At 35.5% G+C, this 23,455-nt stretch overlaps 1 protein-coding gene and 1 long non-coding RNA gene across 2 annotated transcripts; one reads left to right on the top strand and one right to left on the bottom strand.

Annotated features, from left to right (window-relative positions):
- Nucleotides 1-4,498: 4,498 nt before the first annotated feature.
- LOC127066058 (neural cell adhesion molecule 2) lies at nucleotides 4,499-21,674 on the bottom strand. The gene is made up of 12 exons (XM_050999298.1): nucleotides 19,930-21,674; nucleotides 13,488-13,620; nucleotides 9,793-10,004; nucleotides 9,375-9,485; nucleotides 9,047-9,262; nucleotides 7,752-8,048; nucleotides 7,546-7,676; nucleotides 7,280-7,439; nucleotides 6,889-7,191; nucleotides 6,067-6,522; nucleotides 5,679-5,888; nucleotides 4,499-5,358 (listed from the first exon to the last, which is right to left on the bottom strand). The coding sequence occupies exons 1-12, from the start codon at nucleotides 20,048-20,050 to the stop codon at nucleotides 5,315-5,317; spliced, it is 2,394 nt and encodes a 797-aa protein (XP_050855255.1). The 5' UTR covers nucleotides 20,051-21,674; the 3' UTR covers nucleotides 4,499-5,314.
- On the top strand, nucleotides 6,513-7,676 carry LOC127066059 (uncharacterized). Its single transcript, XR_007782263.1, has 3 exons — nucleotides 6,513-6,825; nucleotides 6,946-7,208; nucleotides 7,504-7,676. It is a non-coding gene; the product is annotated as an uncharacterized LOC127066059 (long non-coding RNA).
- Nucleotides 21,675-23,455: the final 1,781 nt, after the last annotated feature.

The raw sequence follows: 23,455 nt of genomic DNA, 5'->3' as shown, positions 1-23,455 counted from the left end.
AAAAGCTGCGGTTTTTCCAAAGAAACAGATGCTTTTAGCAAGGCGATGCAATGCGGCATAAAGAATCAGCTTTGCGGTTTTTGACTCACTTCTCTTTCTATTCTGATTGAGGTTGACAAAAATGGAATTTAAAAGCGACATCTTTTTTCTCCAAACGTTCTCCGTTTAACCTCTTCTTCAGCACATGAACTTTTCAATTTCCGATATTCCGATATTATTTCTGACGTGATTTTTGAACGACATGACGTAAAGATGTAATACATCAGCCATTCGATCGTTTAATTCGCTGAACTTTCTAAAATATTCGATAACACTGAACTTTGATTTGATAAAAATTGCGACACGATCTGGCGACGAGATTTAAAAAGAAAAATTAAAAATTATTGTGTACGTCTTTTAATTCTAACACAGACCAAATCGACGACTAATTCGTCCTTAATTAGTAGTCGATCAGTATCAAGAATAACATAACTTCGATTTGATAACCATATATCATTTCTGAATGTAAAAATAAATCGAGTGCAGAACTAGCAACAATAATAAGTAAATATCCCACGTTTTAAGCTTGATGTCCTTGAGATTCTTAAGTTCGAATTCGCCTCATTAAAAGTTCAGGACGATTGTTGAAAACTATTAATGACGGTTTTACTTAATTTCATTCCTACAGACGTTCTCCGTTTTTCGCGTCAGTTCACCACTTTAAACGAGTAATCAAGTCATAATCAAATAAAATGTTATGCGGATGAAACTTTTCGGTGCTTCGTCCGTGTAAATATTGCAAGTTAAAAAATTTTAATAAGTATCGTTTTGAAAGCAGTTTATAGAGATTTTTTTCTTTTCTGACTTTCGAGAGAAGCTATAGAGATATTTTAATCTCTAGAATATTTTGCATTGTTATTTTCATCGTTTCGAAGCGAAATTAATAATACATATTCTTTGCTCTTCTTTTTTTATTTCTTTTTAATGTAGTTATATCATTTTCCACGATAAATATCGTGCATATTTCAATGCTTGTCTATGCGTTCGAATATTAAGCTTTTTATTACAATATAATATAAATATAAATATAAATATAATGCAAGTACGACTTGTATAATATTGAAAGTATAAAACAAAAAAATATGAACGAATATTTATTTTTCCGATCTTCGACAACATATCATGACTCGATACTTTTATATAGATTCATCGATCTTTTCGTGTAGTTTATATTTAACGGATAGTATATAGATATATAGAAGTTGGATTGGTGCGCACTCGCAACGTCAGACTCTCTTACCCGCACCTGCTGTCAGCCGATTTCCGTTTACTCGGTATACATTCGCTCGTCGAGCCCATACACCGGCAATTAGAGATATTTACATGGTAAGACCGGGGCTAAAGTTTGCTCGATTAGTCGCGGCTTAAAGGCGTAGATCTGGTAGAAGGGTAGGCGCATAGCCTCTCGGAGGACTTTGCAGCTCTGCAAATCGAGCAGATAAAGGTGCCAGCTTAATTCCAACGGCTAGCGTGCTATCGGCTAGTGAGCGAACGTGCGTCTGCTCGACGGTTAGCGGATACGAGGGTCAGAATGTGTATAAGGCTAAAGAGGAAGGGTGGGCAAGGTTGGAGGTAGGCAGATTGGAGGTGGAGGGCTTAGCCATCGTTGCTCGTAAACGTTTTATGTCTAACATTCGGCAGTGAGGTTGAGAAGGGACGTGCACCATCCTCGTTCGTTTGCTCGCACGGCCAACAACACCGATACCGACGGCAGCCTAGACCGACGCGTTATAGCGGTACGCCCTGCACGGCCAGCAAATTTGTTTCGTAACGCCGACGCGGCTTAGTACATTGCTTCGCCTGCTTGCCGTCACTAATTATTTTCTGTAACAAGCATGAAATATTCCTGTGAGAGCACAGACGACGGTCTCAGGGAGATATTACGTAAGCCGCATGCTCGCTCGACACCCACCTATCACCTTCCATCTCTCTCTTCCTCTGTCTCTCTCTCTCTCTCTCTCTCTCTCTCTCTCTCGTTCTATAGCGTTTAGTTCGCTTTCTTGCTTCCTTCCAACTAGCTTCGTCGTTCCTTCTTGGTGTCTACTCGCAACCCTCTACTACCATATCCTTACATTCCGACTTCTCATCTTTGCGTTTGTATGTACAAGTGTGCGAGTTTGTTACCGTAAGAGTGGGATGTCACGCTATAAAACACCTTACGGCACTGCCTGCAGGAAGGAAGGAAACAGCAAAGATCCACCCGTAAACGTTACGATGGAACGCTCGTACCTACCTACTCTTAAAACCGGAAGGATCGTCTCGTATGTCTTCCAAGTGTCCGTCGAATATGCGGAGCCGCGTAAAATACCGGATGCATAGTCGATTATGGAATTCGTTTTATCTCCCACGAAATTCTTATCTCTTGTGTTTCCTTTGGATCTCTTGGGATACGATAAAGAGATAGAAAAAGAACAGGATTCTATTTGCCTAAACTTCCCTATCGCAAATTTATTTTATTACAATAGCATTTTTTTGTAAAAGTCTTTTGTAATTTCGTAAAATATGTATTTTCATAAAAATGAACCATATTACTCGAGTTTAATTCAACTATAAACACTTCAATATATTTGTTTGTTGTTTGTAAGTACTTTCAAAGATCTTATAACTTCTGTATGGTTTTGAAGCATCGTAATTGTTCTGAATCATAATCTGAGATAAGAATTGGGTAGTGTACCTAACTTTACCTAATTGTCTATCAGACGAAAATTACGCTCGTTATATGTCGATTAAGCTGTAAATATAAGATTAATAACCGATATATTTTTTAAGAAGTATTCCAAGAAGGTATTCCGGTTTTCAAAAATTACTGAAGTTGTTTTAACCGGCTTTTCTTTTAAGTGTACGCGAGAAATAAAGTTCAAAATTTCTTATATGGTAGGATTATGTAAACAGTACGATATGGTTGAAAAGAAGCATAATATCATTGGTGATCGTTGAAAGTGAAGTGAACGACAACGGTGACAATGCGCATGTGTGCACTGGCTTACCGACTTTGTGATCTTTCCATTAAAATTTCGATTAAGGAACGAAACAGAAAGGTAGGAGAGTATATACCGTCGCTAACGCTTCCGAGATTGGTGCTAGCTCTCTTTTTAGCAGATTCGTGGAAAAACCTTCGAGGATAAATACGATTACCATGCAAAGCACCATGAAACGTGTGCAATCGACTAGATGGCAAACACACGTACGCGCACGAAACGCACACGAAAAACGTACGTGTCGTAACACGCGAGAGTATGTCGTATGACATTATGTGTGTGTCTCTCTCTCTCTCTCTCTCTCTTTCTCTCTCTCTCATAAAGAAGTCGCTCTTTCTCGAATATTTAGATCGTTCTCAAATTATTTCTAAACTGCAACGTGGTAAGTAAACGTCGTTCTTCCTTATGGAAAAGTCAACTTTCAATTTTAGGTATTTTTTGTACCGTAACCAAATTATCTCTCCTACGCTCGAGTCACGCTTTAAATCCATGATGGAGGTAAAGGCAAGAGGAATTATTATTTCGAGTTATACGGAGATAGCAGAAAAATTAACACCGCGTCGGGTGTTGGTCGATATCATCCGACGAATATCGTCTCGTTGGAGCTTCGAACATTTTCATCATATAAACTCGCGATGAAACATTCGAATTAAAATAAATTGTTTCGGAGTTATCGTCAATTTTACTCAAATAGAGTTACTGTTTTATATCCTCGGCTACGTAAAATATTAATGGAAAAAAAAATTTCCGACTTTCGTACCATAAGAAATATAATTTAATTTCGCTTTTTTTTTATTCTTTTTTAAATGACATTAAATATAAGTAAAATTATTTCATTTCGACGAGTTCTTTTTCATAGTTGTCGTCCAATAATGTTTCAGACACTGGTTAGCGAATTTTGAAAGATTTTCATAATGAAAAATTATGGCCAGACGCAAAGCGCCATTAGCAAAAATATTACCGGCGTCACTAATGATATTTATTCTCCGATTCATAACCATGCGCGAGTGCTAATTTGTGGAAATGGAATATCTGTCCTGTTTTGTGATATGATTATTCTGACGTTGATGAGGTTTACGTTAATGGACTGTTGGACTGGTCTTGGTGGAAAACGTTCGGCGAATGACCATGAATGTAAAGCAGATTCGTCCACGAAATTATTGTAAAAAGTTTCGATAGAATGCAAGCAAGTCGATGGTGGCCGCAAATTTGAATGGAGGATTTTCAGAATTCACACGATCATTCTATATATGCAGATATATGTATATGTTCAATCTACATACATGTAAATTGATTGCAATATTCAAAATAATTGACGCGATCAAAAATACTAGAATGCAATTGGTTCAACGATTTTTATCGAGTACTTTCCACTGATTGATTTTTCCATTCATAAACCATAACTTGATTCGATATTAGTTAAATTGAATATATGTCTATACATAGTTATTTTTTTAACTAATTTAACATAGTTGATTTGATATAGTGATTCAGTTTATTTATTTTCCTGGAATAGTGTAACACTCATTAAGATCGATGAAGAAATCTTCAAATCAGTCCTCGGTTTGTTCCGAATCTTTTTTTAAAATATTACAGGACATGAGGATTTAACTTTTACAAGGAACATTGTTTCTAAGATTATTATAATTTACAATATATTTTTTTCACTTTAATTTTCTTCGATACGCACATTATTTTTCAAAAATATTTACATGATTACATACAAAAGCAAGATAAACTTTATCGGCTACGCTTGTTGTTACGCTAATGGCATTTTCTTAAAGATGAGCTTAAAATATATTATGCGCTTCTTAAGTTGGCGCCCGCTTGCTTTACTCGAATGAGGTATAATGTTTTATAAGTTACTTATATCAAGAGTAGAATTACGACAAAAATAGATATTACTATTGGAATTACAATACGCATGTACTACGCAAGCCATGGAAAAATAAATGTACATACATCTTTGGCTAAGCGATTTATACTTTTCTTTATCTACTTATTATTAATTTTATTATCTTAATTATCGCGCTTTATACTAAAATCTAATATACAATAAGAAGTAAAATATTTAACATATCGACAACGTTTATTAATAAGCTTTACTCGTTCGTCAAGAGATACTGTACACCATTTTTTCAGAGAATAATACTATCTATGCTAATGTTTACACTTTGCGAGTTAATCGGGAAAATTGTGAAAGTTACAATTATAGATCTCATTTTCTTAATTAAAATACTGGTCGTACGATTATGCTTCCGTAAGCGAGTCACGTCGCTCGTTTCAAATTTTCGCCGTTAGACTTGTAAGTCGACTTCCACTTGTTGCAAAATATCAGGATCTGTAAAAGAAATATAAAATTGATATTTCATTTTACTTAAAAGAAACATCGTATATCTATTCAATATTGTTTTATATTCGATTCCGATCATTACGTAGATATGTATGTCCTTGGATATCGTACACAATACATATTTATATTGTCGAAGGTAATATCACTCAAATATCATTGAAAAACTTTCAATGTCACAATAAGGTTTTCGCCTTTAGTGCGGTAGTATATTACAAACGCTCGACGAGTTCGGACGTGTTCCTCGTATTTATATCGGTTTTACGCATTTACGCATTTCGAATATTAATAGATAATAATTTATAATTTACCATTTCGATTTTCTTCTACGTACAAGCTTCTTCTTTGCGAGTGTCTACCTTCGGCCGTATACCTAATTCTAGGTTCGATTCTTTGTGCGGGTATATATGTTGGTGTAGTAAAATCATCAGGGCCCGAAACAACGGGCCTGTTGGATCTCCTTTTGCAAATTGCCAAGCCGATCACTACGCCGATGCCTACTAAAATCAATGCCGCTGCACCTACATTTGGAAATAAGGAACAACTATATTAAATTGTATTTAAACATAAAGAGATAGGCTCTTAAATTCACTCTTTGAAACTACTCCGAGCTATATCCGTATTTCCATCAAATACGCACAACACAAATACAGATACAACCAGATCGTTGGCTATCGAAGAGTAAGTTTGCGTTTATACCTATCAAAGCCATCACGATAATCATGCTTTGGGAATCGACTTGAGGAATGGCTTTCTTCAAATCCTCGAGAAAAATCCCAGTACTTTCGAGCTTTCCACCAATTGGTTCGGCAACTTGTACGTGCTTAAGAAGAGTGGGCTCGCTTCTTCCACGTCCGTTGACGGCATATACATAGAGAGTATAATCATAGCCTGGCTTAAGATCGTGAAGTCGAAAAGTAGGAGTTGGATTTCTTTCTTGATATATAGGCGGTACTTCGCTCACTGCACCTTGATCGCTCTGGGGCGTTTGAAGGGTTTGTGGGATGACCTGTACGATACCAGAACTACCAAAGGGACCGCGAACTTCCAGCAGGAAGTGCTGCGGTGAACCACCATCCGAACCAGGAATACAATTCACTTCTAAGGAAGTACTTTCGTTGCGTAACGAACAATCTATCGGTGCTTGTGGTGTTTCTGAAAGAAGCAATATCTTGGAATGAGCTTTCCAAGGAGAAAAATATTTTCTTAGATCAGAAATAATCTTTTTCATTGATCTATCCATAATTACTAATTATTGATTTAGACAAAAATATGTATATCGATTATCGAATAGTATTCTCAAAAATTTCTTTATAAATAGTAAAATAACTTGAATTTTATTTGATACCGCATTACTGGATTCTACACTAGTATTCTATTTTCGGTGGATCGTCAATGTAACGAGAAGAAGATTCACAATTTTATGGCAGACCAAAAATACTACTATGATATATGAAGGTATGTATTATATCTATTACGTTCATCTTTTGATCGATTCTGTTAATGGATAGTAGTACTTACTTGCCGGTACTACGTTGAACAAACATGGTAACCTTTGCCTTCCTATACTGTTACTAGCCCAACAAGCGAGAGTACCGTAATCAGTATCCGCACTGGGAGTATAATCCAGTAAACTAACGAGGCCATTATCCCGAACTCTTGAATTTGGGAGCGGTAGGACGTCGCCTCGCGTTCCGTTGAAGCTCCAAGAAAATCGAATCAACTCGTCTGGAACTGCCTCGATTTCGCATCTCAGGGTCACCGTTTCGTGTCGAACAGCCGCTATTTCTCGCCTCTCATAACCCTCTCTACATCTTGGAGCATCTGCACGTCATCGAATAGTACGATTTCGTTTTTTCAACAATTTTTGTATTTTATTTATTTGTTTTATTTACTCTATAACCATACTCACACTTCATGTGAATAAGAAGAGGCGAACTACGCCCTTGTCCAACAAAGTTTGTAGCTTCGCAAGAGTATTCACCAGAGTGGTCGAGAGTGAGAACACGAAGAGTGAGCGTATTGGAGGATACCAAAATACCGGCGCTCACATCGTGCTCTAATCGTATATCCTAAATCAAATAATTCTTTATTATCTCTATAGCTTATATATTTTTTATTTTCTGTTATCTTTAGCGATATCATTCCGAGGAAGAAACGAGAAAGAAGCGAACTTACGTCGTGATACCAAATGACCTTCGTCGGTGGAGGATTGCTCTGAACGTCGCAGACCAATTTCAGATCATCTCCTTCTCTCAATGTATTTAGAATATATCCTGTTGCTAGATGAGCCGTGAGGACCGGTGCGTCTGTCGATTGATATTATTAAAGAAACTTAAATGTCTAGCAAAACATCGAGTTTCGAAATAATTTAGAAAACTTACAAAGAACGCGAAGAGATTTTGTTTCTTCGAGCACTCCACCAGGAAATCTGGGATTTTCGGCTTTGCAAGCAAGTTCCTTGCCATCGTCATTTTTTCCGAGAGCAAGAACGATCTTACTGACCGTGGAATTACTTCTCTGCGTAATAGAAACGATAGGATCACCGATCACTTCATCGCCTAATCTCCAAATGATTCTGGCAGCTGGAGAACTACCCCAAGTTTCGCATTTCGCAGCGATCGGACGACCGGCGTACATCTCTTCGTCGCTCAAGCTGATTTTTACCACGGCCGGTTTGACTGAATTAACAAACGAAGAAATCGATGAGTGTGGTAAGAATAAAATAGAATAACGTTTCATTTTATTATCAAAATGAATTTGATAGAAACGACACTTTGTAGCATTGATTTCAATATTTCGGAAATTTTCGACCTCTCTTTAATGTTTTTGATTTTAATATCTTTTCTTTCAAGTCAGTAAAATGCGTGAAATAAGCAGTCGTTTTAATGCAAATGAAAGTAACGATCGAAAAGAAGCGTTCGTCTGGTCGCCATTCGGGGGATGTATTTTTATATTCGACGACAATTCTCCGAAATGCAGCCGCCAAAGGAGTTAAGCAGAAGAGCGCGCGAAACCGCCGGAATTCGCTTTGCTTCCGCTGCGGTTCGCTTGACTCTCCTAAATTTAAACTTCTTTCTTCGCGGTCGCATAAAGTTTTTTCGCTGATATCGTGAAAGAGCTTCGTTTCTTCTCGTCAGCTAGTTTGGCCGAATTTTTCAGGATTTTTGCTTACGTCGCTGCGAAGTTGCTTTCACTTTCAATCGTAAAGTTCGTCAAGAACGATCTGATTATACTGTTTCTTTTTATTTTTCTCAAAGATATCGTAGGAAACGTAATGAAACAAAACCGAATTCTCTTTTACAAAGCAAAACGACGAGGAGAGTTCCGTTCCGAATGCCCTTTAGAGCGTGCTTAAAATCAAGGGAATGACCTTGAGGGTGTCAGAACTCGGTCTTTCTAATTTTAAGCCGAGGAGGAGGCTGCGTTAGAGGTTAGAAGCGGAATTTACAATACGTTCAACTCCAACGACGTCTTCTTGAATATATTCGAGTTATCGAAACTTGTATAAGTCGGTAAAGATCATAAAAACTTGCTAAGTCGGTAAAAATCAAATGAAATTATTCAATATTTTCTATTTCATTTGAATGACGTGACCTTGCAAAGAGGGATTGGAAGACAAATATTACCGCATTCGTTAATATCGATAATATACACGTAATTTCAAACGATTACTTACGATAAATATCAAGAGGTACTTCTCGAATAATAGGTTTCGCCATTGGTGCAGACTGAGCTCTGCATTCAAGTTTTGTACCCCATAATGCTCGCGTAACTTTGCCAATGAAGAGATGATTTATCGTGAACTTGCTCAACGAACCGATTGTAGGAGTGTCATCTACAGCATCGAGTAGCTCACCGTCCTTCCACCACGTTACTGATGGTTTTGGTCTTCCTAAAATCAAAAAAAAAAAATATTCGATATCAATTTGAAAAAAATATTTTACACATTTAATACTTATACTTTTTGAATATAATTTAGGTGTGAACTATAAAGATAATCTTACCTCCTGACACTTGGCAGGTCAAAAGAAGACCATAACCCTCGAGAAAAGGGCCGCCAATGCCTGTTACCTCGCGTCCCTGGGCATCATATATCACTGGTTTCGTCGGTTTCTCTGAAAAATATAAAAAGGCGCCGCTCTAACGAAATTTCTTAGAATCAGGGTTATAATTGTGCGACCGTTTAGCATAGAGTACATTTTAATTGCTTCCTATTAACTTAAACAGACTGTTCCCAAGGCGATCATAGTCGATTTCACGACCAGATGAAAATCTTCAATTAATTTTTATTTATTCGTCCTTTAAAAGTAGCTTATAGCTACGTTCTACGTTCCAATTCAAACATAATTTACGATTCTACGAATTTTTTTTTTTTTTTTCTTTGAAAACACATTACAGCCTCAAATGTAATTTGATACTTACCGACGAGGATGAGGTTTGCTCTGAAATTCCTTGTTGGGGAATCGACAAAGTCGACTCTACATCTGAATAAACCCTGATCCTTATATTTGACTTTGGTGATCTTCAATTTTGATCGTTGACCGTCGCCCACTTGAAAGTAAGTGCGCCTTCCAAGGTCATCTCCGTCGGCCCAATGAATTGCCGCGCTTAAGTTACCGCTTCTTGCGTCTAGGCTACGGAAAGTTAGTTGTGAACGAAACATCAAGTATCTATATTGCTTAGAATTATAAGTTATTTGGTTATAAGTTTTGCGATAGACATACTTGACATTTGACAATTAATATCCCTCGTCTTTGTTAACAACTGTTGTAATTCTAATCTAATCTAATAACCTAAAACAAGACTTTATGATGAGTATCTTCGAATTCAAGTTAAAAATCTTTCGAATTACAAGAAATTTGTAAAATTTTCTAGGAAATTATTTCATGGAAACCATCCAAATTTGATAGAACGTTCGAGTGTAAACAGTATTTGCCATGAGCTCGGTGAATCTTGGTGACTAACTCGCAAACGGTATCTATTCGCGGACGAAAAAAGGATAGTTGGCAGGCTGAATGCTTGCAGATTTAGATTTGCCGCTTAGGACAACCGTGTTACGTAATTTAAGTGAAGGAAATCGTTATGGTAAGATGACGAGTTTCTCAAAAGAAAATAAAAGAGAAAAAGAAAAATGAATCGAAGCAATCGAGATAAAACAAATATGGAAGTAGTCGTCGTCATTCAAACATCATACCATTTCGATCTCTATTATTTCATTCTATCATCTATCATTGCTGATATAATAATAATTGTTCCAGTTCTCATTAAATTTTTACTCATATACCTACACTTTATTGATCTTTCTTGTTCAATAAAAAATCTCGGTGAAATGATTGACTAATTTTTTTATTATGAACTCAGTTTTTAAAATTCGTTTTAATAGAACTGTTGGGAATGTTAAGCTTAGTTGTAAGTTTTATATTATTTAAAAAAAAAGAGAAATAATATTTAGTTTTTTAATAATAATAACTTGTTAATAAATAATATTCTATTAATCCATTCATATTTACTTTGTAAATTAATTTTAATATACATTGTAATACATTTAAAAATCTTTTCGTATCTTCACTGTTTCTAATCTCTTTTTTCTTTTTTATTATTTTTGTACTTTTAAAAGGTAATTTCTCGGCTAGAAAATATCTTTATTGGTAAAATATAAAACTTCATGCAGTATAGAAACAAATATCACAACAAAGTCGTCATAGCAAACAAAGGTAAAGCAAACAAACTTTCTTTTTACTATGATATAAAATATAGTTATCCAGTGAGAAAACAAAAAGCGTACATTTGACATTCACTCGACATTCAGTTCAAAGTCAAATTTGTTTATTTTTCATTGAGGTCCCGTAGGGAAGTATCGAATGAAGAATCATAAAGATCACAAAAGAGAAATCTGTTTTTTGTAGCGCTTGACATATTACCTGTTCATTTCTCTTTTATAATTTTATTATCTCTTCTTTTATGTGTCTAACTTTTTTATGAGTAATAAATCAACTAAATTATATTTTTAACTAAAAATTATAAAGAGTAATATTACTTTTATCGTAGTAGTTTTTGATTTTTCTTTAATAGTTTTTTGCATACTGGAATGAAATAAGTATAAATAACCTTATGTTAATGATATACGAAGACTGCAACATTTTCGAGCAAGTATATGTATGCATGTAAATGTATGTACATATATTGACAGTCAATAATAGCGTACCAGTCGATTTTACGTCAATATGAGAAGTTTCCCTTTCCATTTTATTTTACCCAATAATATGATTGCACATTATAAATATGTCTTCATGTATATTACAAATTCTACAATCAATAGGAAAAATAATATGAACAAATAAGTAAACATTGACCAGCCACGCGTGGTTTTTCAATATATTCGTAATTATTATTTTTATATTATATTTTTATACATTCTTTATAATGCATAATTTTTATTTGAAGAACGAATTGAAATCAATGCTATCTCGTGCAGGTCAGTTATTTACTCATTCGTTTGCTTATAGAGATATGCGAATTTTTCACATATAAAAATTTCCGACATACAATCATATTTTTTTCTATACAAATTATGTAAATAATGTGAAAATGGAAGATGAACCTTTTACTAGGATTAAATTTACTGATAGTTAAGTAGCTGGGTATACACATGCACACAGATCAATTTAATATAATATATACGTGTAATATAATATATACACTGTACTTTCTTTCGTAAAACGTTTCCATGGAGAGTGAATTTCATAAGCTCTACCGTAAAACGTAAATTTTTTCTAACTGCATACGAGTATTTACCGATGCAAAAGTGGTGGCACGTGCGCGAACGGGTTTTGAACAAATTTTTTGCTTTACAACCGAGCTTACTTCGTTTTCCTAAATAAACTCGATAATCCTAACTCACATTTCCATAGACGTGTCAGACGAAAACGTTTTCGATAGGTTGCTCTATTTTTGCGATTGGCTCACGTTGGTGGATTCCATCGACCTACGCTTCCGATTGCTGAAATACTTTTAAATTATTTATATATTACTGATCTGACTTAACTCGTTTCTTCAATGACCACTTAATTTTTTAAAAATTTTCTTCTTTATTTAAATTTATTGTTAATCATAGATTTAAATTTATCGATCTCTTAACAATGTTACATCTATTGTAGAATTTATTATAAATCAAAACATCACATTTATCTTTGAGTATATTTATTTTTTTCAAAAGAAAACTAGGATGAATATTTGATTGGTCAATAGCTGATATTAAAATTTTCAATAAAAAATATTAGTGTGGTTTTGTTTTATATAAAATATTGAAAATCGTGATATTATTTATTTACCAATCCACTAGTATATTATTGATAGAAAATAAAGAATGAAATTAATGTTGTTTATTTATATACAAAATATTGAAAATTCCAACATTTCTTATTGGCAAAACTCAATACTTAAATTTATTATGTTGATTATAAATTCAAGTCATCTCAAATATCACCTTCGATAATGATCTAAGAAGTCTAGGTGAAAGATAATATAGAACTTTGAGATTTGAGAGCAGAGGCCGTCTGTTTTAGGTTGTGAGATATTTCGAGATGCAGCATCAGAACAATGGTATCTCTCAATAACGCTCGCGGTCAGTACCCTAATGTACTGAAAGTTTTGAAAGAAATCTCTTCGAGTGAATCATTTTCTAACTTCTACGAAAGCAGGAAGTCGATGGAGGAACGTAAAGCGATGCCAAAAAATGTCTTCTTTGCCATAAACACGTGTTAATAATCGCAAAAAAATATCTAAGCACTTTGATAACTGATATAATTGTTATCGACGATTAAATTACGTAATATTAATTAATACACGTTTTTAGACGTACCTTTAAATATATATATATATATATATATATATATATATATATATATCCATACAAATTTCTTTGGATACTATCAGATAAGCAATTGTTACGTTTCATATCAAATCAAAACACAAAATTGTACTTCTAGAAAAATAAACAAATAAATAGCAATCTATTATTCTGGAAACATTAAAATCTTGAATAGCAATAACAATAACTATACAATAATTTTTCAAATAATAAATATCTAATAATTTATGGTATATTATAAGATTACCTGTAAAGAGGTATGCCGGCACTATCCCTAAACCAGAGTACCATATTAACGGAATCGGTAGGAGTCGGTGGTGTTATGTCACATGGTAATTCCACGTCATCTCCCTCGTTGGCCCATATCAATCTGACAGGTACTGTTAAGGAAAGAAAATAATATTACGGTATTATTCATAATAAGAAGATGAGATATATTGTAGTAGAAGATATTGCTAGAGCCAAAGAGTCGCTTGTCAATGGCATACCAAAGTGTACGTTAACACCGAATTCTCACGCACGTGTTTCCAACGGCGTCAAGGATCATGGCGGTTTATCGTTTCTATTTCCTCCGCGTATCATGCCTCATAACATCTTCGCGAATCTAAGTTTAAATTGCGCTCATGCGATATGCGAGTCAGAGAATCGTGCATCGAACCCAGATTCGTCGTTCTACTCTTGAAAGAAACGTTCGTACCTGAGAGACCTACTCGAATATAAATTGTCTTTTGAAGATTTTTTAACGAAGATTTTACGAAATTCCTTTGTAGACATAGCTATGTAAATGAACTCGATTTCTAGAGATAAGTTTTAATCTCGTAAAAAGTGCAACATGAACAGACACAATCTGGAAAAGTTAGCAGCTTTTGAAATAATAAAACCATAGATCGTCCGATGATAAAAGAATCAGAATGAAATAGTTGAGAAGAAAAAGAGGGACAGCATTCGTTTCTTTAGTATCTTTAAAAAAGCTCTCTTCGCAGTAGTAGGATCTCAATTTAACCTCTCAATATAGAATATTCATTTGCATAAAATTTTCGTTTTTCGGACATAAAGGTAAGCACTAGATAAATATCGCGTAAGATAAAAAGAACGAATAAAACTTGGCAAGCGTTTACTTCAATAAATTGGAGAGAAAGGATATATTTGCGTAGTTTTTGGCAAGAATATACGCAACATCCTTTTCAACATTTAATCCGAATGAACACATTTTTTTCAGCTACGTTAAAAGTAGAAAAATTATATCAGCTTATAAATCATCCATTCTAAGTGAACAACGTTTCAACTGTACTCACTCGCTTGAAAATCAAGATTCATAAAGATGTCCGATTATTCTACGTAATTCTATCTAGAAATAAATAAATGTTAATTAAAACAAATAAATTTATCATAAACGTCATGTGTTGTATAAAAATTAATAAAATTTGTAATAATAATTTAAGAAGTCTGATAAACCAAGAAAGAAAATACAACGGAAGAGAAAGATAAACGGTGAAGATAAACTTTTTAAGATAGAAGAAGAAAAGCGTGAAAACATTAATTCATAGCAGAAAAACGTTTTGTGGTGGTGATAAAGAAAATGCTCTCACGGTATAAGGGCGATTCGCGTAGGCACTTTTATTTTTCGTAAGCCACGTCAGCGGTTCCGGCTTAGCTTTCTCCCTTCGTACATACAACTCCTTCGTCCTCTTTACTGAAACGCGCTGCTGACAGACAAAACGACCGAAACTAGTTTGCCCTCTCGACAGGACATTTCGTCGCTTCGAGAAACCTTCCTTCTACTTCATTCTCCGCCTTCTCGCGATGGAGATGGTGAATTTAGCTAGCTTATTAGGAATTTATCTTCGGAGCTGATCGATTATCAGTTTTTTCTCGATGACAACAAAGAGTCCCTCGCAAAAACTTCGACTCGCTTGAAGGGCGCGCGCGCGCGACTGGACAATCAACAGGACCTACATTTTCCGCTAATCAAGATTAACCGAGAGCCAAGTGTGTGCTTTCCATCGTCCCTTCTCTCTCTCTCTCTTTCTCTCTCTTTCTTTCACTTTTTTATGACCCTCTTGACCCAGATAAAATCTCAGAGACATTCGCAATCAAGCTTCTTTCTTGTTACAACGTGTATAAAGGCAATGTTCGTTATTAGAAAACTTTGGTGTACGCTTGAAGAAAAAGTCTTTGACAAGGCGAGATGCAGTTATGTAAATAATAGTTGTTCGAAGGGTAACTTAGCTATTTTTGTATCACGTTCGTTGAGAAATTGTACTTCCGCTGACTCATCTATTTTCGTATGAGTTGTTTTAAGCTCTTTCTTTCTTTCTTTCTTTCTTTCTTTCTTTTCTATTCAGCCTAACATCGCGGTGTGCAAATCCACGTTGCAGAAAACGCGTTGTAATTCTTTGAAGTATTTTTATAAAAGTACATATAACTCTATCCGAGGAAGAACTAAGAAAGGAAAAGAGCCGACTCGGTTTGAATAAGTTTGACTTTTTTTTTGAGCCTTAAACTTATTATTTCTCGTTTCTTAATTCTTCTGAATCATTATTTCTTGTCAACGACTTCCTTTCTTTTCATGTTATTTTGAAATATTTAAGAAAAACTACTCAATTTACATTTCTTAAGATCGTACAGGTACTTTATGATTTAAATTCTTGGAAGTTGAACACGGCTAGTTGAAAGTGTAATTTGAAGGACCTCAGATAGTTATTGGAACGTTTAAAATGGATTCGTTTTTCGCAAGTACATATACCTGATGCATTTTCCACTTCTCTCCTGGCTTGGTTCTAACTCTGAGCGACCAACACCTGTTGCCATTCCATCCGCAAGAAGTACAGTTTTCCGATAAGACTTCGAGTGCCACACCAACGGCGCACATCGAACCAATGTTTCTTCCTATCCATTTAGGGCCTGTAACTATGCTTCTCTTGACACGATCTTTGCAAGTCTTCCAAAAAACAATTATCCGAGGCATATATTTTTGTCAAAAAGCAAATGATTCGTGCAATCGAATATTTTTTTACATTAAAGAATTTATATCAGTATAGCATACGAAACTTTTCAATTGGCGTCGTATTGTTAATTGTTTCTTTTTTATTCTTTTTATTTTTTGTAGAAGTTAAGGAAACACTCACGACTGCAAATATACTTGAAGTGCAGAGAAGAAAGATTTATCTTCTACACCACCGACAGGTGGTTACTTAGATTTACATTTCCTTACTTTAGAAGGTACACCATTTTACGATCATTTATCTTTTTTAGCTCGAAAATAATTTCGTTTACGCAAACCGCAAATTAATCTTCCCCGTTGACCACTTTTTCAGTTTCTTTCGCTACTCTCTCTCTCCCTTTCCTTCCATTCTTTCTTTTTCTCTTGGGTACGATCCAGGTTAACGTTGGTTTTCCCTTTTAACGATTCCACTTTTCGTGTCGTGCCGTATAAGGATTCACACGAAAGAATAAGGATTTGCATGACCGTTTCGTATGTTAATTTTATCAACGATTTAACTCTTTAGCCTCTGCGATTCGCACATACTATTACGTTAATCATCATTGTTACCACTTGTTTACTCGTCGCGATTAATATTTCTATAATCTCAATATATTTTCATCTATAATATTTACATATATAGAATAATTCGATTTTCACGTTTAGTATTTGTTTATTATGTGAGGTATTATAAGATGTTAAATAATGTTAATAAAATTTCAGCAGATATTATTTAACGTTGAAGTATATTATGATAGAATTTGTCGGGCCCGTAAAAAAATAGAAGTTAAATCGCAAAGAAAAATCGATAACGTTTTATGCACATGAAATGAAAGGAGAGGAAATAATAAAGATGAAAATTTAATTAGTGAAAGAATTCAATAATACAGTGAAAAATGGCACATGTACGTTTGAAAATTTTGCATCGATTAATAACACCGTCGATAAAGATCTTCATGAACAGCTGCGAACCAGATGGTGCGTTTCATAAAGAGCCACGCGTTTTTCATACAATTTATTATTTAAACCCAGTTTCGATTATCAAATTTTTGTTCGGATAAATCACACTTAAATCTTTTTACGCTAAAGTGCATGAAATATTCAAGTTATATTAAGAGACTATAATGTTTTGCTAAATAAACGCTTAAATAATTTTTTTAAATATAATGCAAATGTAAAAAAAAATAAGTAAGTTCCATTAGCTCATAAGTTTCATTCAAATCAATAATCTTCCTCTTTATTTAATGGAGATAACATATATATATATATATATATATATATATATATATACACATACATATGTACTTCAAAAAGTCCGAAGTAAATTATTCGGATAAGAACCATTTTCATAACTATAGTTCAAACATTTCGACTTTCTGATTATTTGAACGAAATTGCGCTCGATTTGGTTAATATAATCTTGGCTACGTTTGTAACGTTGGAATAGCATTCAATTACATAGGCAATCACTCGTGTTGATTCGCTAACTTTATTACACGGAATATCCTTAATCGTAGAATACTTCTTGAAATTTACTTTGAAACTAATGAAAGATAAATGATATCGAAATTTTAAAGCTATAATATATTCGAAAAAAGAGAAGGAACGATAAAATTAAAAAAAGGATATATTCGCTCTTGCACTTTGAACTTTATGTGTTTTCATTTACTAGACGGCTTGTGCAATTTATAATGTTCAGCAATATGCACTCGTGATATCTACTTGGGTAGTTTGCGATCATGGTATGTTTTAAATAAGTACTCAGATTGTGAACAATAGTTATAGACAGTAGTTATAGACAATAGAATAGTAATTTTCATCCTCACGACAAATATTAAATTTCAAATTTTAGTGGGAACCATATTAAATACGATTTTGAATAAAACAAAATTTTTGCAGTTTTAAAGTATATCCATTTACTAATATAGGTACATATGCATATCATTCGTCGTATAGTTTCCCAGATGGCGAACGATTTTGCAGGGGCAATACTCGCTAATGTCTTTTTTTTTACACTAGCTGAAAATAAATCGTGCAAATTCTTTCGCTTTGAACTTGGAACCTCCTGAGTACTCTACCTCGTCTGGAATCCAAAGCAGCGAAGGCAAAAATACTTAAAAGCAAATATTCATCGTTTCACTAAAATTCTTTCGATGTTTTATCGCAACGAAACATCTTTTCTGTAACAACTTTTTCAATGTTCAAGATTGTCCTGCAAAACGATATCGAGGAATTCGAAAAAAAATCGAGTTATGTGCCTGGTATACTTGAAAGTTATTTCGTTAATTTTTATCAATCCGTTATCGATTTAACGCTTCGAGCGAGATATTACATTCCTTTATTTTACTTTTTATTGAAAAAACACTTCGTTGAAAAGTTATAAAACGATAAGTTCTAAATAATGAATTCGTAACATGAAATTCCAAGCTAACTTTCTTAAGATCATGAAATGCTTAATATATGAATTATTATTAAGTAAATATAACATCAAAGCGCGATTTAAATATTTAAATTACATCTATTTTTTCCGTAACCTGTTAGCAGAAATAAGCGGATGGCGAGAAATTCCTAGCAGAATTCTTTTAAGAAACAGGATGTCGTACCGTTGGCGCCAGAGATTAATAATGTAATTACAGTCTCAACGAACGGACGACGTCGCGAAGCTTGCCAAATCAAATCGCCACCCGTCTCGTCCTATCGCATCTCGCGTCAATTTTATACATCTTTCGTCTGACGCGTCATATTAAACGCATGACTTCTTTTGGTCAAAACAATCCATTTTTTCTTTATTTTTTCTTAAATAGTTTCAGGAATATTCAGTTAAAATTTCGGATCAAAATTCTGAAAAATAATGAAGTAATAACGATAACAGCAATAGGGTAGTTGGCACGTTCAATTAGTGATTCTAAATCGATTTCATCCGTTAAATTTTCTTTTCCGCTTTAAAACTTTTTATTTTATTCCAACTCTGGATTGCCGTGCAAATTTATATGGATATCACACTTTGGCAAACATCTACGCCAATGGCTGAGAATCAGGCATTTTTCATTATTTTTAAATGAAAAAATTTACATTTTAATTTTCCAAGTACGTTTTATTAGGGAAAGAAAAGTTTAACCTTATAAATAATATAGGTTTCTCAACAAAAAAAAAAATAATAAAAAATTGTTTCCTTTTATTTCCTAGAAGTCCTGTATATCCTTCATTTTATTTCAGTTTTATCAAATATTAGCATTTAAACAGGTTCGCTTGAAATTTACCGAGGAAAATATTTCCGTTCGATCAGCGGTCTATTAGAGAGAAGGAGAAGCTTATCTAAACATTATGCATTCGTCTCTTCAGGTTCGCGCGGAGCAAAATAGTCGTAAAGGCAGTGCTATTATTATCTTAGAAAGTGAAAGTAGAACGTTCGAAGAGAAGGAGGTCTATTCTCGTTGTAAGACGTAGCAGAAACAAAGCTTTGGTTGAAGTTTTCGAAGGCAAAAAAGTCAGTGGGTCGCGGATGCGAGCGTACGAGTTTATTTAAATCCTTCCGGTTCGCAGTGAGAAGTGGTAAAATGCTTCGTGCTAAGTTTGTAGTTTATTTAAAAGCTATCGAGGGTCAGTGCTCAGAGAAATCTTGAACGGTTTGTTTCATCGGGAAATCGAACTTTCGTATATGGAAATGAATTAGCATTAATATCCAAAACTTTGGAATAACTCGTACCTTTGTTTTGAAAGGGGTTTTCCTCTGGCATAGGAGTCGCTTCGCCCGTTCGTGTTTTCAGCAATGTCAGCAACATCAGTAAACTCGTCTGAAAGATACTACATCCGATCGCGGAGCGCATCTCGAATCGAGCTCAGGTGTTCTTGCCGACGTGCGAAACACCGCCCCCACAACCGTTTCTCCTCATTCGATCGATGAACGTTCGAGTTGCAAGCTCGAACGAATCAACGGGAAGCTTTCTCCTTGAAAAACTCCGGACGTGCTCGATCTTCGAACGGATGCACCGCGGTCGATAGGATCGATCGCGAGCTCTCGCTCTTTTCGTAAGATTTTCTTCTCATTCTCGATCGTGTCGTGTCGTCGTCGTATTTTTTATTCTTTCTCTTTTTTAACGCGAGAAATCGCGTTTTTTCGAATCATTCCGTTAAAACGTTCTCAAAATTGCGAGACCGATTTAAGAAACGAAAAATGTCGATATTCGTTCGTCTGACTAATCGAAAGCAGTTCCGTAGTATTTCGATGGAAAAAAGCAAGGGGATCGTAGAAATTAAGACATTCCCAATGGACGTTCACTCTGCTTTCTCTTTTTTACAATCCTCACGAGCCTTATCTCGCGAGAAGGCTAGACACTGGCTCGTTCGCTCACACGTGCTCGTTATTACGCCGGACACGTCGCGGCCGGCCCGTGGAATCTTTTTGATTAACAAAACGAGCCGTCGCACTTTTTGTCGGAGCAACGGACCTCTCTTTGTCCCCTTCCTGTTTCCTCTCTCGCACCAACTCTCGCTCGGCAACCCTTTCGCTTCTCCCTCACAACACGCCGATATTTCCTTTGACTCGGTCAATACTTGTCCCGTCGTCGGAGACGTCGAGACGCCGACTGTCCCTTTCTTTCTCCCTTTCTTCTCTCGAGAGTTTACTCTTTTCTTTTTATCCGTCTTCCTCCGTGTCTTCCTCCTTTTTTACTCCTCTTCTTTCCCGTCCTTTTCTTCTTCTTCTTTCGTGTCCACCCTCTCTTACAAGAATCTCAACTTTGATCCCGTATCTTCAAGACGGATAAACCTTCTATTCTTATTTGTTTCTCTTTCACGTCTTTACGCGTTATTCTTAGCGATAGTTTTCCTTTTTTCGTACAGCAGATCGTTCAATTTAGATCCACGATCAGGTGGCTAAATCTTCAAGCAACTTCTACCCTTCTATTTACATTTGTCATCGTTCTACAAGACTTCTGCTCCTCGTATGTCGTCTCCTTTGATCGGTCGAACATCGAACTCTCGAAAATTTCTCTCAATAGAATTTCCTTGAATATCCGTGATCGTTAAACGAACGGATTGCTTCTGCCTTGTCACCGCTCTCGTACTACCGAGAAAACATCGAAACGTCACTTATTTATATCTCCTATGGAGGGTTCACGATAAATCGTGACTGTTTTGTCATTGCTCTAACGGTGGGAAAAGTTGGCAAACTTTGAAAGACGAGGGATGACGACAAATCATTTTGAATTTCCGCCCTGGCAGAAAACGCGTGGCAGAAATTTCGAAGCGTTCCTGAAGCGTCTCTTCTTGGCAAAGAAGAAAGATTTCAGATCGCGAAAGCGGTAATCGATATTCGTAAGTTTGATTTCGATAATTTTTTTCTATATAAATGAGCGTAAAATGAAAGTGCGATCGACGATAATCTCTTTCTTCTTCCCAGTCGCAACGGCAACGACTGGCACGAAACTAAAAGCAAAAGCGAAGACACGCGTGTAGTCTCCCCCACTACTTACCAGAGAGCAGCCTCTTCGTTCTCGTGTGTGCCTTTGCACGCTCGCACGTTTACTCGCTCGCTTACGCGCACATACGCACGCACATACCGCGTGGTCTTTTCGACCAATCGTAACCGGCCGATAGATATTCCTACGTTGCGTGCTCGTGGACGGTCGAACGCGCGGGTACTTTTTTCATACGCGCTATTGCACCTCGTATGATCTTAAAAATTAGAGTTGGACAATTATATTGATATAGTTATCGATGATATTTCTTGGATTTGCAAATATATATATGAAGGAACAATAAAAAGACATTGTGTATATTTTACAAAGGATGAGTTTGTATTTCTCGGAACGTCATTGTTACAATTTAAATAAAACATTCTGTAAAGATCGGACATTTGTTCCCTTCTGTTCCCTATGATATTTTTTTATTTTTAAATAAGAAAAAAAAATTAGTATATTGTTAGGAAGGACGAATTCGAAATTTTCGTAGCGTCATTGTTAAAAATTAAATAAAACTTTTCGTAGTAATCGATTTATCTATCCTCTTTCGATGTGTTTCCAATCTCTGCGCATCCCAACGTCCCAACTTTAATATACGACTATAGATGGTAAGACGCGTACACATTCGTGCGCACGCTCAACCGAGAAGCTTCGAAATACGCGCGTTCCGCTTCGCCGCGTGTCGGGCGACCTATCTTCGTCTCGCTCTTGCTTTTTCCCTCCTGCCTATACTCTTTCTCTCTTTTTCTCTTTCTCTCTCCACCCCTTCTCTCTCTATCTCTCTCTTTCCCTTTCCTCCATGTGTTTCGGACGGAGGGAGAGACGAAAACGAGTGCGCAATGGTGGAATGAACGTGGGGTGAGTTTCTAGCATATCATGGTACACCCGATTACGTGGATCCTGGATCGTGTAGGAAGGGAGTGAACCGAAGAGAAAGACAGAGAAAGAGAGAGAGAGAGAGAAAGAGAGAGAGAACACTCGTCGCCCGTGTTTGAGGGCGTTTCCTTCTTATGCGAGGGTCTCGAATGTGTCCCGCATCTAAACAAATTTTGTTGATCCTTTTAATCATCGATTGCCGATCGATTAGCGATAAGAGAGTTACAGAATAAGTTATTCAATCTTTAAATCTTTTCCAGTTACCGTAAATTCTAATAAAGAAATTCGATATTCTAAGAAAACTTTACGAAAAAAAATAATAAATGAGAAAGAGGAATATGTATTAAAACTTGGAGTATGACTTTAAATGGATAATATCATTGCGTTATAGTATAATGGAACAAAATTTGCTTAATTCGTTTACGTGGCATTAAACAGTAAATTTCTTTATTGCTAGTGTATTCGGTTCAGTACGTGCGCGCACGAACCAAAGACGAGTGTTAATTTACCCTTGCGAACGTTTGTAAATAAGACTAAGAGGAAATATCGATTTCGTGTCCCACTCAAAATGGAATTTCCTTTCGTGGCGCAAGTAAACGATATTTTTTTGCACGTTCGTACCCAAGCTCGAACGATTTTTTTTTTAACTGAAATAAGTGCATCCACTTCCAATAGAATTTAGTAGAACGACGCAAGGATGTATGTATACGCGATCTTTCTGCTATCTATTTCAAGAATCCTCGTGTTTTTATCAATGCTTTTTTTCGAACGGCCGCGAACCTTGGATTCGTTTTTCATTAAAAATTCATTGGGCGCGTTCGCACACGGTTTATCCTTCTTTCTAATCTACTCGTTTCAACTATCTCTGGAAAAGAACTTCACGCTTTTATTATT

The sequence above is a fragment of the Vespula vulgaris genome, chromosome 9, assembly GCF_905475345.1.
Source record: "Vespula vulgaris chromosome 9, iyVesVulg1.1, whole genome shotgun sequence".
In the NCBI taxonomy this organism is placed as follows: Eukaryota; Metazoa; Arthropoda; class Insecta; order Hymenoptera; family Vespidae; genus Vespula; species Vespula vulgaris.
Note: the sequence above shows the minus strand (reverse complement) of the source record. Positions and strands in the feature narration are given on the sequence as shown.